General features: G+C 40.3%; 1 protein-coding gene across 3 annotated transcripts in view; it reads left to right on the plus strand.

Moving 5' to 3' along the window:
* Positions 1-16,679, plus strand: part of EPSTI1 (epithelial stromal interaction 1) — a 54,207-nt gene that overhangs the window by 12,995 nt on the left and 24,533 nt on the right. For 2 of the 3 annotated variants that reach the window (XM_071740051.1, XM_071740061.1), the window contains exons 4-6: positions 4,599-4,672; positions 5,285-5,368; positions 11,021-11,094. In XM_071740051.1, coding sequence (XP_071596152.1) covers positions 4,599-4,672; positions 5,285-5,368; positions 11,021-11,094 — 232 coding nt within the window. The remainder of the gene's footprint in view (positions 1-4,598; positions 4,673-5,284; positions 5,369-11,020; positions 11,095-16,679) is intronic. The other variant, XM_071740071.1, reaches the window with a different exon arrangement.

Genomic DNA, 16,679 nt, shown 5'->3' on the forward strand with positions numbered 1-16,679 from the left:
AGTGTCAGTAAGGGTTAACATGAGTTTACTGAATTTGCTCTGTGGTTTTTGATGGTCATGACCATAAAGATAGAATATCACTCAAGAAATCTGTTGAGATCAGTGTAGAAAATCTATACTAACATTTGAGGAAAAAAAGGCAGACATGCTGGGGGGAAGGTAGGCCATCCAGAGGGACCTTGACAGGCTTGAGAGGTGGGCTTGTGCAAACTGTGTTAAGTTCAAAAAGTCCACGTGCAAGATCCTGCACTTGGGTCGGGGCAATTCCAAGCACAAATAGAGGCTGAGTGGAGCATGGATTGAGAACAGCCCTGAGGAGAAGCACTTGGGGATGTTGGTTGATGGGAAGCTCAGCATGAGCTGGCAATGTGCTGGGCTGCATCAAAAGAAGCATCATCAGCTGGTTGAGGGAGGTGATTTTCTCCCTCTTCTCTGCTCTTGTGAGACCCCACCTGAAGTGCTGTGTCCAGTTCTGGGGTCCCCAGCGTAAGAAGGACATGGAGCTATTGGAACAAGTATAGAGGAGGGCCACAAAGATGCTTCTGGGGCACCTTTCCTATGAGAACAAGCTGAGAGAGTGGGGTTATTCATCCTGGAAAAGTGAACGCTCCAGGGAGATCTTATACCAGCCTTCCAGTACCTCAAAGGGGCAGGACTGTGGGCCCAAAAAAGAGGGAGGGGTGTGGGGAAGGTACTAATATCCAGTCATTTTTTCTCTTTCTCCTTGGAGATTTATTTTTTTCTTTTCTTCCGAAGTTGAGTCTGCCTATTTTTTGACTATGACTGCAATTGCAGAGTGAAAAATCTCCCTATCTTTGTCTCAATTAAGGAGACAATCCTTAATTATCTCCTTTAGGTGGATTTTCTCATCCCTGCCTCACAGTGGGGGTGAGGAGTGAGCAGATGTCTGGTTGATACTGACTAGGTCCAAACTGGGAAAAAGAGGTGATCCCAGTAGCTTCAGGCATTTGCAGGATGAATGTGCATGAAACACCTTATTACCAGTTCTATACAAATAAAAACAGAGATAGGTAAATGAAAAACAGGATGGAAAGCTACTAGAATTTGAACTGAAGTGTTTGATAAGATGGCCAACTTTTTTTCTAGACAAGTGAGAGGAAGCACAGTGGATCTCTTCAGCTGCGGCCACTATAAAGCATTTAATTTAGTGCAATTTGGGAGTTATTTTACAAAAGAATTAAAAGACCAAAAAGAACCTTGACACCCCCCCAGTCTTGTACAGAGGACAAGAATGCAGGTTGTGCCGAGGCAGGAGCAAGGTCAGTAAAAGTGCTTTTCAAATACCAGTTTTCATCCCACCTTGGTTTAGTATCTTTCTTTAATGTCTTTGGCACAGAAAATAGGAGAGAGCTGATGAAACTTGCTGACAAGCCAAAACTTGAAAGCATGGTCTGTAAAGAACATGATGAGGATACTACACAGCAAAAATGGGCTGACCTTGAGGAACTGCACTAATAGAAATGGGACAAAATTAATTCTGACAAACTGAATTGCTATAATGATACCTTTATTAGTTTTGTAAAAGTAGAGCTCCTTTTCCTTCTCTTGGCTCTCATAGGACAATTTGGGCTATAGAGTGCAGTCTGTTGTCTGCTTGAGCTGGGAACTAAGTTCTTTCTTTGCCGTGCTATACAAGATCTATTTGGGGTGGTTTACTGTTTATAAAAATAGATACCAGGTGTGAGACCGAGGAATTTGTACTGACCCTAACAGCAGATTTGTTTCTGTGGTCAGGGTGATGCTGTATCCACGTTTATTTTAACCTGCATGCCGAGTCCCACTTGTTTGCCATGGGGAACCTATCTTTGCAAGGTGGTGATGCCCTGTAAGCCTGCCATCAAGTGGCCAGATGCAGTCTTCGTTGAGTTCATACAGAGTAGCTGCTTCTTTCCTGTCAGTAAATCCTTAAAAGACATGCTTCTGTCCAGAGAGGAGTGCAAAGATTTTGCTGAAGAAAGTGAAATGTGAAAACAAAGGTGGTGTGTGGTGCCTATGCAGAATATGTGCAGGTTGCTGTGAGACTGAGGATGAAGCAAAAAACCCATAGTAACTATGAGTGTGGGGAGTCTGACCTTCTTCTGTTCCCACTGCATTTAAAAATTTCCCTGGGAAAGAAGCAAATTAAGGAAAAAAAAAAAAAAAAAAGGCAGGAAAAATCTGGAAGAATTCAACTAGGTTATATGAGCTATTCAGTCACTATCTAGCAGCCACTTAGAAAGACCTCTGGAGACTGAGACTTAGTGTATCTGAAAAGAGGTAAGGTGCAAAAATTATTAGATCTTATAATTCCCACAGGAACAAACTAGAAACAGAAGAGAGCTGAGGGAAGGAGGATAAAATAAAAGTAGCATCTCTAATTTCACAACTGTAGGTACTCATTAGGTTGTTTTCCCGGAGTGATATCAAGAGAATACACATCTAGTCTGAATCACCAGAGACTTCTTAAAGCTTAAATTTCTTAACACCCGTGCTTTCCATAGGGAAACAAGTATTTTGGATTTTGCTCTGTAATATTTGACAGGCAAACTTTCAGGTACCATAGAGGGATGAGAGCAATGAGATGAGATGCAAATTCCAAACTCCTCCATAAGCAATGAGTACAGCAACAGATCATGCCTGATAAATGCAAAAGCCTCTTTTTCAGTCTCAGTATATACAGGTAGTCATGCCATACTCTGAATTCAGTGAAACTTGACAAAATACAGACAAGCCAACTGGAATGAACTAAACTTGGCTGAAAGATCCTATGAGGAGAGGCTGAGGGAGCTGGGGCTGTTCAGCCGGGAGAAGAGGAGGCTCAGGGGAGACCTCATCACTCTCTACAACTCCCTGAAAGGAGGGGGTAGCCAGGGGGGGGTTGGTCTCTTTTCCCAGGCAACTCTCAGCAAGACAAGAGGGCACAGTCTCAAGTTGTGCCAGGGGAGGTTTAGGTTGGACATTAGAAAGAATTTCTTTACTGAGAGGGTGATCAGGCATTGGAATGGGCTGCCCAGGGAAGTGGTGGATTCTCCATCCCTGGAGATATTTAAAAAGAGACTGGATGTGGCACTCAGTGCCATGGGCTGGGAACTGCAGCAGTAGTGGATCAAGGGTTGGACTTGATGATCTCTGAGGTCCCTTCCAACCCAGCCAATTCTATGATTCTATGAATGGCTAATAATGATCAGTAAAATACTTGTTTAGAGCCGATGTCCAACAGTACGTACAGAAACAGACAGTGAACACAAGAGTGGTAAATATTGCCAGTTATATTTTCTAGCAATTTTATTTTCTAGACCTGGGGAAGGATACACTCTAGAATGCCAGCTGTATGCTTTTTGCTACTGTATGCTGTTGCTGCTGTACTGCATGGCCAGTTTTTCTTGAGGCATTAATTTTTGGGCATAGAAATGTTTTCACACTTAGGGAATTGATTGTCCATTCACTGAACCTCACGGAAGCATCTAAAGATTAGTTACCTACCATTAGTAAGTGGAGAAAGCTACTTTCAATGAAAGGTGATCCCTCTTGAAAGATCTAGTATAGATGTCTGAAATTTCAGACACCTTGAGTAGCAGAAATCAGTCCGACTCTTTCTGTAGAATTAACAGTGAGATAGCAGGGAACTTCTCAGAAAATCACCTGCTGAAAATACAGCCCTCATCCTCACAATGGGGTGAAGCCTGCTGTTTTTTCAGCAATGGAGATAATTGTTTGATTTCCCAAAGCAAGAAAATTCTTTGGAAAACAGTAAAGGAGAGTGGTACAATCAAAACCACTTCCTCTATCCCTTAAGGCCTATCATAACTTTCTTGGTGTGGTTGGCTTCTTTTTGTTTGGTTGGTTATGGTTTTGATTTTGGTTTCAGTTTTGGTTTTGTTTTTTTGTTGTTGTTTGTGTTTTGTGTTCAGGTTTTGTTTGGTGGTTTTCTTGTTTTGTTTTGTTTTTTAAATTGAAAGCTGAACATTATGACCAGAGCTTTAGATGTTTTCAAAAGAGAACCCGTGCCTTTGGAAAGGGCAGCTTCTGTTACCTGGATATGAATAAGAGATCTGTGAGAAAAGGCTTTGATTTCCTTTTCAGAAAGGGGATTCTTCCTCAGGCCCTAATACATTACTTAGAAGGTATCCAAATGGTAGCATCCCATTAGAGCTGGCAGAGACTCCAAACTCCCAAATTTGATAAAAGAGAAACTTTCTGGCGATAAAATTTCTGACTCCATGTGTGACAAAATGAGCAAAGGTGAGGAGAGCTGGATCTGAAAATGAAGACTGTTCTGCAAAGCGTGACTTATTTTCTGAAAATGAAATAGTGCCTCAGTAAACTGATCGTATACTGTAGGACATATTTGCTGGTAGAGTGGATGATACAGTGAATGCTCTATAAATAACAATCTGCTGCCTTTGATGGATGGATAAAATGATCAGAAAGGTCTCCTGTCTATTCTCTTTAATGTCAGGCAGCTACTGTAATTATGAAAAATTTCCTGTATATGCATACATCCAATCTGTTATATTGCTCTGTTCTGAAATGAATGGCATTTGAACTTAAAATGCTCATGCAAAACACAATTTAATTTTTTTAATTTTTTTTTTAAGGTGGAAAAGAATCAGAAGTTCAAGCAAGGCAAAACCAGCAAATGATGCTCGTGCAATCTAAATACCAACAAAAGGTCAGGAAGGAAAAACCTGTTTATTTTAAGAACCCAAAAAAAAATTTTTTTCATGAAGTGTTTCAAATGGCTATAAAATAAACTCACAGCTGCTTGACAAAAGAAAATCATGAAACCTCAAGGAAGCAGCAGAAAACCAGGAACGAATGTTCTGCACCAAAGGAAATGAGAAATCTGGCCATAAATATGTAGCAACCTATATCACAGATCATATCCAAAATGATACCAGTGCAGCTGTAAAGCCATTTGCATACATTCTTTATCTTCCAGCATTCTGCCTGCACTTCCACTAATTAATCAAGGTACCACCTCATCCAGTGCTTATGGAGAAATGTTGTTTTTGTTATAAAAGATATAAATACTTTTTAAGTTGTCAATCAGCTATGTAATTCCTTGTCTGGTTTCCCATTTATCAGTCTTAGCTTTCTCAGTTTTCTTAAAGGTAGTATTGGAGAAGGAGGTGCACTGCCTGCTTTACTCAGTGTCTCATTTTATGAAAATATTCTGGAAACTTTGCTCAAACACACTTTAGGCTTGAAAGATGTGTTGTACTGGAGTCAAGTTACCTTATGTGCTCTGTGTAAAAGAATTTTCTATGCTTATGTCATACAGCACAAGAGAGAAGAATATGTAAAAGCAAAAAAGGCAGCTGAAGAAGCTGAAATCCTGAAAAAGAAAGCAATTCAGAGAGAAAAGGTAAACCATTCCTGCAGAGGTGGAGCTATAAACCAAAGTTCATGTCTTGATGCTTGATTTTGCTGAACTACATGAAACAGGCAAATCAAATGAAATATTATCCCTAGATTGCATCAGGGAGTTAGGAAATCTTGTCCTCCTTCTCTCAGTAGCTGACTGAGGGATATCTGATCTAGTGTTTCTTGGGGATTGGGTGTTCCTTTGGCTCTTCAGAAACTTCAGCCTTTTGGTTCCATCCATCTTGAAAATTTAGCAGAGAGAAAAGAACAATACCAGGGTCAGCATTAATGTTGTGAATATTGTGCAGGTTACATAGTTCACTTTGTCTCGAGCTTTCTTTACAACCTGATTATGGCAAATGGCACGAAGACCTTATAGAAATCTATAACTGCCTGCTGTACACGTGGGAAGAATACAAGAAAAACCATCCTGTCATGGTGGAAAAGGCATCTGAATCATGAAAAGGTCAGTGTAGTCTGTCTGAATTGTGGAGAGTGCACCCTGAAATGAAGATGCCTCTCCAGCTGCCCTGGGAGGAGCACATCCAGATACGTTGCTAATATATAAATTATCTTTTCCTTCTTGTGACACCAACAGTATCTCACTTTAGAATTGTTTATTTTGCATTTGTTTAGGGTTCTTTAGTAATTCTCACAAAGTACCTTCTCATCCTGTGTGCTACGTGAACCTTTCTAAAAGTTTATTCATGTCTCCTTGACAAGTAGCACTCATTTGAGAATGTAACATGGAATTTAAATGAAAATGGGGAAAGAAAAAAAAAAAAAAAAAAAAAAAAAAAAAGAGCACAGTAGTGATGTGCACAGCAGTAATGAGAGAAAGGGAGATTTCAGGCTTGCAGGTTTTATTTCCACAACAATAGAAATTTTCTTTTGTGCAGACGTTGAAGCCTGAGAGCTAATTAAAAAATCAACACTTCTGGATGGCATAAAATGACATGCATAAACAAAAATATCCTTAATTGCCTCTAGGTAAATTAGTCTGTTTTCAGCCTCTCAGTTAGCATCAGTCTTTGGGGCTTAGCCCATACACAGTAACTCACAGGACCATAAAGTATTATCAGTGGAAAATGTTTTTAACAGTTACCAGCTCATGGATAGCTCCAGAGGCAGTGATAATAGCAATGGTAGAAAAGAGATTAAATACATTTTATTCACCTAATAAATATATGTTGTTTGCCCATGGGCATTAGACAAGAAAAATATTGCAAGACTGCTATAATTTATAGTTACACATAGAAAATTTATTGATGTATCATTTTTGGTCTTGTGCTGTTTAATTTCCTTACCTTGACTCCCACGGTTTATAAAATCTTCATAGATGCTGTGGGTAGTAAAACTGTAGCTATCAGTTTTTTCTAAAGGAGAATGTGACATCGTGGCAAACATCTTTGCCAAACAGGCAGTTTAATTTGAATAAATAGATACCCACAAAGCAAACAAACAAAACAGAGGAGGATGAGAGAGAACTCTCAGTTTGCATTTGTTTACTTGGGTTGTCTTCCACAACAGTGATTGAGCAGATTAAGATTTCTGTTTGGAAGATGTTTATTCATTAAAAATTCAACTCTGTTTAATAATTGCATGCTGGAAAGCCACTAGAAGGTGTCAAATTGGCTGTCTTACCCTGCTTGCAGATGAAAGGCTATTGAGAGCTAGGGATGACAGGAAAAAGATCCTAAAGAACTTATACTCTGGGGCCAATGTTGTGCCCTGATTATCACAGGAGGACAATTTTTTATTATTTTTTTTTTAAGTGGTGGATTTTTTAGGCAACTGCACCTGCAGGGCATCAACTGTGAACATGTCTTTCTCCAAATTCACAGGCCTCCTTTTCTTTCTGGCAAGTCCCTCTTTTGCTCAAAGTTATTGCTCGTTCAGTAAAACCCTAATTGTCTGACAGTCTAAAAGGAGATAATGGCTGGCCAGCTTTTTCAGCAGGGGCCCTGAAACTTTCACAGCTGGAGAGGTACTGTGCCAACAAACATGAATGGTGAAGCCCTACAAGCTAATGTCTGAAGACTAGAATAGGCACTGGTACTCAGCTCAGTTTTTCTTGATTATAAGCATGATGCTTACATCATAAGCCAGATAAGCCAGTGCTGCTTGCAAAACAGAGAATCTGTTTATGTCAATGCTTTCATGCTTATTTCACAGACAAAAGCAGTGCCCATTCTTCTGTTATCCTTGTGACCTGAAGAAAACTGAATGTCTACCAAAGCAGTACCCAAGTGTTGAAGGGTAGCTTACCAACAGGATGAGCCCACCTACCTCTCTCTGTCATTCCTTAGTTATCCATGAGGTTAGATGCTGGAATACCTGTGCTCTAGACATTTACCTTACCTCTGCCTATAGCCCAGAGAGAAGAAAATTGGATCCTTCCCCCTCATTCTGTGTTCCACAGGACCAGTTTGTGTGAGTTGATGCTTGTGTCTCTATGTATAGTAGTGAATGGGATTTGGGATTGCGTGTGCTACGTGTCAGGCAGCTTGTCCTGGGATTTGATTTGTTCACGGGGTGACCCTGGGCTGCATGAGTTTGGTTTTTTGCCTTGGCTAGTGGTCTCTGATTGCTCACTGAGGTCATTTTAGGAAGACTTTGTAACATTAGGAGGACACTCCGTATTTCTGTATTTGTCCCTAGTGCTGTGTCTTATCTGCAGAAAGTACATGGGAAGTAGCATAATTATTATTTGCTCTTTAATAGAAGGCATCTGCAGTTTTTTTGTGCAGTCTTCTGCAGATTTTGCCCAGACTTTACTGTAACTTCCTTTAAGTCTCTCGGATGAAAGATCTGTGGAAATTCCCAAGAAAATAAGGATGTGACTGACAGTTGGCTTATTGTTTTTTAAACTTTTTGCTCCTGTTCTCTACACAAAATAGAACTCCAGTACACTGAATATTTCTGTTTCCTGTCATTTAACCCATGTTCCTCTTATCCTCTCTTTAGGCTTTCCTTGTATATTCTAAATCTCACCTAAATATTAGAAGATCCAAAAGGTTCAGTGTAATTCTACTGTAGGCAACTTTCTTTTGCTCTTACATTTCATAGTAACAGTCCTGCCATCTTTAGAAACTACCCCATTTAGAATAAGCTGTAATTTCATTTTCTTCTTTATCAAATCATGTGCTTTTTAATTTGACTGTGTTAATCAGCATGAATGGCCTTTTTTGGGGGGAATTTGTGAAAACCAGGCACTTTACAGACCTTCTGCTAATGCTTTTCAGCATGTTTACCTTCAATAACGCAGCTGTTCTGCTCTTGGCTTTGTTTTGGAAGACAGTGCCAAATGTGGAGTGCATTGGCAATCTCTGTTGATAGGTTGTCATTAGTTAGAGAATGTCCCAGTCCTGCTGCTTGTCATTTGTATGCATCCTGAGCAGGGGTACCAAGATAAATCTGCAGAGCAGAAAGCAGCTACGCCAGCCCCAAGTAAGGAATTTCAGTATGCTGAAGTTTTCTTTGGGAACCATTCTGGTAGCAGAATAGCTGTAGGATATTTCCTTCTTTTTAATCTGGTGTGAGATGGGAGTGACATTGAAGGATTGTATTTCTCAGAGTTAATATCACTATGTTCTTCTAGATAGGAGCTAGACCATAGCAACTCTGGTGAGCTTTGGATTTGAACTTTCAGGAGCCTTTTGGGATGATGGTAGATCCCAGGCCAAATGCTTTTTCCGAGGTGGAGGTGTCAGCTTTCAGTGTTGAGCAGGATTGGGTAAGAGCAGGTGATATCTCTGATGTCACGAGGGTATCAACATCACCCTTGACTATAATAGGTGCCATCAGATTTCCTTTTGTTCTCCTTCCTTTCCCTGTAAATTGTTAAGTTTCACAGGCAGGTGGGACCTTTTTACCTAAAACTTCATCTAACTCTGGATGGAGCTGTTAGGAGCAAGCAAGATAGCCCATGAACATTTAAAAAATATACCTGTACTGTGAGGTGATACTCCTTACTTTAGTCTGATATTTTTATTTTTTTTTATTACATTACTACTTCATACATTCTACCACTGTCTCAGCATGTCAAGTGACTGAGCACTGGGATGCATTTTTCAGAGATTTCTCTTCCTGTTTTTGTTTATTTTCCCATTGCTTTTTTCCAAATAACAACTTCTAACTCATTTGTCTTCCAACAGCTTATATCATTGTTACACAACATTGTGGCTCTTATCCTATATGCAAACATCTGATGGGATTTCTTTCATAATCCAATACATACCGAGGAGGAATCTGCACTTGTTTTGCAAATCTCTTCCAGACAGTCGTTCCTGATCCAATTAAAAATTACCACCCTGAAATCACTGAAGGCAAAGTAATTGAGTGACTGCCAGTAGAATTGTAATTTTTTCCAAATCTTATTGATTGCATGACAAGGAAAAAAAATGATTGGGACAGCCTGTCCTTTACACTACTTTTCCCTTTACATGCACCCACAAAAACACACTCTGTTTTACATGGTCTTGTGTAATACCCCCAACCAGGCACTCTGTCCTATCCTTGATATGGGGCTCAGACCAAATGGTCCATTTCCACTTACTGCTCCCTTCTCATCTCTGCAAGGTAATGTATGAAATTGCCAGGGCACTTTGTTTAGAGCAGTGTATGGTTACTGGGTTACCAAACAATCACTTCTTCCATTTTGAGGGTGAGTGATGAGCAGAGCAACAGTCCAAGGCTGCAGGTTGGTCAACCCACTCGTGGTTGTCAGCCTCAGGTGGGAGCTCTTGTTGGAGCATCCCCCACCAACTGCAATGTCAGACACTGTTCTCAAAATATAACAGAACTGAATTCCTAATTTGACTCTTCATTTATCCTTTTAATACACTGAGCTGTCTTTTGACTGTTCTTTCCACTGGACCTACCAACAGCTTGTGTGTAAAAAAAAAAATATTTGGCTGGCCTCCTCTAGACTGGAATTTTGCTTGACCTACTTGTTGCTCCAGCAGCAACTTCTCTAGTTTCTGTTTTAACATTTTATTCTACTTGAATTTAAGGAGTGGAGCAGCTTGTAGTACCCTTCCCTGGAAATTATGTGCAATTTTATTTTAAAACACTTAATCACTTGTGTGGTAACCAGATTTCCTCAAGTTTTTTTGTGTTAAGGCTTTGGTTGACTCTTTTGTAGGCTGTGATATGTGAGGCAGAGTACTACTGGTTAAATACAAATATCTCCCACCTTCATCTGGCTTAGCATGCATTCAACTGGTCAGTATCTGATGTTACTGAAGGCCACAGCTCTCTGTGCTGAGCTACTCGTAGCACTACAAGACTGCCATCTGCTTTGGTGCCATGTTGCACAAACTCTACCTTCTTACTAAAATCAATGTTGCATCAATTATACTGAGGAATGACCCCAGAAGTGCTGTGGCATGAAAAATGTGATGACTCATGAAGCCCTTGCTGAGCCTAGATGGGTCTGCCAGGAGCACAGTGCAGTTTTCTATTTCAGACTGGTCTCTTGCTGAGTTTATGAGGAGTTGTTGGGTCATGTCTGAACACTTAATTTTGGGGTTGTGTCGCTTCTTTACCCAGCTTCTACTATACAGTTGTTTTGACAAACAGAATATTGAAATACTCAAAATGAAGTAATCAGCATTGTTTCTGGCTTACTTTCCTGTTTTTAATGCTTTAGGCAGAGAGACTTGAAGTTAAAAGAAGGCAACAAGAAATGCAAAGAAGAGAGATGTTCTTTGAGGATCAAAATTAGTAAGTAAAACTTGAAACTTATTGCTTAAAATTTCTCATCTGCCTGTCATTTTGCTTTTGGACATTGTTTTCTTGATGGTTGTTTTTGTCTCATTTGGGGCTCAGGAAGACTTTGGCTCCTGCTATTGTTTCTTTCTCTTTTTGACTTGAAACACTTGACTCCAAGAAAAGAAACAAGGGCACAAACTGAAACACAGGAGGTTCCCTCTGAACATCAAAAAACATAGAATGGTTTGGGTTGGAAGAGACCTTAAAGATCACCTGTTTCCAACCCCCCCTGCATGGGCAGGGACACCTCCCACCAGACCAGGTTTTTCAAGACCCCGTCCAACCTGGACTTGAAACTTTCCAGGGAGGGGGCAGCCACAACGTCCCTGGGCAACCTGTGCCAGTGTCTCACCATCCTCATAGGAAAGAATTTCTTCCTAATGTCTAATCTAAACCTCCCCTCTTCAAGGTTGAAACCATTTCCCCTTGTTCTCTTGCTACACACCCATGCAAAAAACCCTACCTCAGCTTTCTTGTAGGCCTCCTTCATATACTGGAAGGATGCTATAAGGCTACCTAATTTGGTTCAGTAGATTTCTCTTAGCTTTTCAAAACATACACTTTGAAATGAAAGAATTATAGAATGACTTTGAGCTTTCTTTCTCTAACTGAATCAGTATGTGAACATTTAATCCAAGACTAATTATCAAAACGAGGACTTCCTATATTTAACATAGTTCTACAGCTTAAATGTAGAGATCTGCTGTGAAGACCTGTTTCCCCAGAAACCTTCATAATGTTAGATTTAGGTATGGCTTAAATCCTGGCTTAATTAATTCAACTGGCAGTCAAGTTCCTTCCTTGCCAGCTAAGACTATGCTATTTATTTATTTTTAACTGATCCAAACCAGTTCTATCACATAATTAACACACAAAGCTGTTTAGTCACCTTTACCTTTTTTATCTTTGGCTCCTGAGATTACTCACCTGTGTTCTCTGCACGATTGATTGTTCTTTTCTCCTCTGTGACCTTTAAAGTCACTTTTGTCCCACTCTAGTAGCTCCAGTTCCTTCATCATTTGCCCAGACTGTTCTCTAATGGATGGACATTTTAGTGCTTTCTTGCTGATCTCAGCCTTTCTTGTATTTTTCCTTTTGTTTCTTCACATTGGGTACAGCTCTTGTCTCAAATACATTGCCAACATTTGGCTCTAGATATTGATATTTTGCCTACTGGTTGTCCTCTGTCCCACTGTGGATTTCCCAAACAGGTGTCTTGATTACTCAGGATTTCTGAAGACCCTACACAGCTTTATATCTCTGCCTGGTTCTGACAGACTAGACACCCTTGTGCTCTTTGAGCCCAACTCAACAACAGCTTCAACAGATCTTTTCAGTGCAAGGTCCTCAGTTACAGGACTTGCTTTTTCCTGAAGGATTGCCAGAGATTTTACCTTCACCTTTAATCTGAATTTTTTCTCTCAAGGTTTATTCAATTACGAACACAGACATATCTTTTCCTTTCCCTCACCTTTCCTGTCTGTGCCTTTTTTTGCTTAGGCTGAAATGAACTCTGTTTATCAGTTCTTTTTCTATTAAAAGTAACTTTGGTCCTATCAAGCAGACCCCAACCCTCTGAAACACCTTCATGTCAGCAGCCAGTTTGTTCCCAAGTGGTGCAGAAACTTAGACAACCTGGGGAGTAGGAAGGAGACAATGGTGGATGTTCTGTCCACTGATTTAGGAGAAACTTGTGAGCTTTCAGCTCATGTCATTTTTAGGAAACCAAACTGACTGATGCAAATGAAGTTAAAGATGGACTGTCAAGCTCCATTGCTTGAGAATATGTTCAGGTGTCAAAAAACTCTTTGTATCTACAGTGTATTGATCACATACCAGGAGGGCCCTGTAGATGCTACACCTAGAGGAAATGAGCTGAAAACCTACCTACTGTGAATGCAATTTTGGTTAACCAAAAATCTTCCATTCTGTGGAGAGTGACACTAGTGCTTACCTCATCCAAAGGAAACCTCTGGTGGGCAAAGGAAGAGGAGTCTTGAGCAGTAATGGATTTACCACTGGATATTGTTGAGTTCATATTGCTAAGACACATTGGGATGGTGGAGCACCACATAGAGTAGTATTAGGAAATACTGTGCAACATCTCAGATCTTGTAAAGAAGAAGTACTGCCAGCTACTAGGGACATGTGAGCAGAAAAACGCTTGGTATTTAAAACTGTGGTTTTGCAAACTATGCAAAAAATTAGTCACTCATTATTTCCATCATCTAAGAGCCTATATGTCTAGAGGCAAAGAGGAGAAGCATGAGGTTGTGCCCCTTCCCTTTCTGTCTCTGCTGGAGCATTTTGATCTTCTCTGTTTGCTGGGAGAGGGGGAAAGGAAGGTCATGCATTGCATTTAAAGCAATGACCTCTGCAAAGCCATGGCCTGTGGATCCATTTCACAAGATGAGCTGCCTTGTTAGTCCCTCCTCTGTAAGCAGCTGCAAGATCACAGTTTTCCTGATATCAATGCCTACCACCAGTCCCATTAGCAGGGAAACCTTTTAAAATTGATCACCACCTCTAGCTGTATCTACCTTCAAAGGGTACAGCCTGATCAGTTCCTCTCTTGTGTGAAGTGCTGCTTCTATTTGATACGGAAAGGTACTTAAGATTCTTGTGTCATTAACATATCCTGACAATAAACTATGATGCTGCCCAGAAGTTCTTGGTTCTGATTATATTTCTGTCACTATTAAAACCAGGAACTTCTCCCTGAAATCCCCTCTCAAGGGGTGTAATGCAAAATGAGCGAATGCCAAAAGGAAAAATTGCCTGCATATTTGCCCACTGTTTGCAGAATATAGTTATACCCAACCTCCTGAAGGCCTTGTTATCTTTGTTGTGTACAACTGGCCCTTGAAAATCAACTCTATCTATTATCACAATTCCTTGAGTATATGTGTCTTGGGAGAATAAGGCCTAGACATGCATGCAGAGCACTGTGGAAGAGTCCACAAGACAAACACTTGAGGGATTTACTGGCAATAGAGCTGCTGTTGTTGTGCCTCTGCAGATACCATATCTAGAATATCAGGAGTTCGTGTGCACTTTCCTACTGAAAACTGCTTAAGTATAGACTCCTTCCTTCTGAGTAATGATGCCTTGGATGCATCTGTGGTAGGGACTGTGTTTTCTGCATTGAAAGAATGAATGCTGGAGTAGTCCATACTTTGCAATTGCTGGTCCTTGTGAGGAAAGGAGCAAGGGTTCATCTTTCCATATAGGAAGGCAGAAGAAGTTAGATGGCTGGCTCAGGACTTTTCAGGACAGCCCCCTCTAGTTAGGACACAAAAAAATATCTTTAAACAGTAATGAGGGCTGGAAGTTTCATGATCTGCTTTTCCCTGGGGCTTGCTGTGCAGGTGTATGAATCTCTACCTAAACTGTAGCATGTCTCACCTTAAGGTTTTAGCCCAGTGCTCCAGTAAGTTGCTTTTATTTCATTTGGATTTGACTTCCCAGAAACTGTAGTGTTGGATGTGGTCCACTGTGATTCTAATAGCAATTTACCTATTTATGTTATGGGAAAAGCAGTCTAGCACATAGGGTTTCCTTTTCATAGTCCATGATGGTTGTTGTATCACTTCATCTCTCTCTTTGTTACATATTCATGTTTCTGTTTTTCTGAAGGTTGTATCCTGTAAAAATTCCTGGCACTGCTGCACTCAGGTACATGTGTGCACTCAATGTATTCTGCTTAGAATTTGGATCTGGGAACAGATTTTGCCAGAGTGCCTTTAAGTGTATATTCCAAACACAGTGCAGGAGGTTCACCAAACCAAGCTGATATACACTTGCTTGCCAAAGCAGTTTTCTCAGAAGTCATAAAATGCAAGAAAATAAAACCTGAATCATACCAGATTTTTTTATTTATTTATCTATTTTACAGGATAAATCCCAGCGTCCTTGCCATTTCTCAGCCCCCTATGACGTGTGGTTCAAACAGCAGTCTGGTAACAAATTTTCCCCACAAAAGTGCAAATGTAAACCTGACCAGACTTTCAATATAGGCTGCTAGAAAGAATGAAAGAGGACTTGCACAAAAGGGGTTTGCAGCCTCGAGAATCTTTTGTTTGCTTCTTTTCAGCACAATGGTCTTCGCTTTGTTCATTTGCTCCTGATTATTTTAAGCATTGTCAATTATTTAGCTAACAGGCAGAAAACTAGGCTTTTATAGACATCCAAAGGGACTCTCTTGAGTGTAATAATGAAGGCAGTTTATTGAACGCCTGTAAGGTTGCTTTCTAATTGTGTGCATTAATCTGCCCATGCAAGCTGGCTGCAAATACAGAAGCAGATTGCACATGCAGATGGAGCATAGAGAATGGAAGATCTGTGCTGTAGACTTATACCAAACTCCATTTTCCTTAAAACTGGATTTATGCTTATTACTTCAGATAATAAATGAAACTTGATGTCTAAAATACCTTCCAAGGATATTGGATGAGTTGGTGGGAGGAAAGAATAGCCTAGCTGTATTATTTCATCCAGGCAGGAAAACAAAAGAAAAAGCCAGTCAGTTGACAGGAAAGATTAGTTTTGGGTGTGAGTGGGAAGTGATGAAAATAATTCTGCTGAGAAAATCACCTTTTTTTTTTTTTTTTCCTTTTTTCTTTTTAAATCTCTTTTTACACTTTCCTGGAGCTTTATACCTAAAATGAAGTAGTACCACATTTTTGTTTTATCCACAAGAGCAGGAATACCTGCACAAGAACTGGCAGACAAGAATGCGTACCAGCCAAAGATAACACTGTTTTGTTCACTGTCATTAGATTTGTCCAAGACCTCCTTAGTATGCTTGTGCCATTACTCCCAGTAAAATCTGTGAATACCACATTAAGCTACTGGAACGGGTTGTGCTGTAAAGCAGATCAGCTGTTATCCAGAGGATGACCTTTCTTCCCAGGAAGAGGCATTGGGGAAGAGCCATCAACATCATACAGGAATTTTTATGGGTTAATTTTTTCCTGTTGTAATTTTTCACCTTACATCTTCCAGCAGAAGATGAATTCCCCACCCACACACCCCAAAAATGCACATTAGTTCATGCTGACATTTATTGTTTCTTCTTACCCCAAAGCTGACTTTGTCCTGCAGGTCTGGGTCAGAGTTGAGATAAAGCAGCAGAATCTGTTGCCAAAAGTCAGAGGATTTTTCTTCCTTGCTCCTTGTCATGGTCCAGCTGTGGGAAACAAGGCAATTGCTCGCAGCCTTCTGAATTGACTTAAACCTTGTAAACTTCTTGTTGCTGTGATAAATCTCTGGGAAGAGGAGTGGATGTGAGAGGAGGCATCTATAATTGTACACCAGCAAAAGTAATTGGACTTGCAGCTGACTACTTGCAATTGTCTTAATGGCTAAATTTGAAAATATGGGCCTTTGGTGGGATTCTTTTCACAAACATTATTATTGGCTCCCAGTGTCATTCACCCTAAAGAAAATGGTTCTGAGTTGTGCAAATCTCAAATGCACCTCCATTGGGAGCCTCTTCCTCTATCTCCCAACATAGAATCAATGGGAAGTGTGCTTAA

The sequence above is a fragment of the Heliangelus exortis genome, chromosome 1 (assembly GCF_036169615.1).
Source record: "Heliangelus exortis chromosome 1, bHelExo1.hap1, whole genome shotgun sequence".
NCBI classification, from domain to species: Eukaryota; Metazoa; Chordata; class Aves; order Apodiformes; family Trochilidae; genus Heliangelus; species Heliangelus exortis.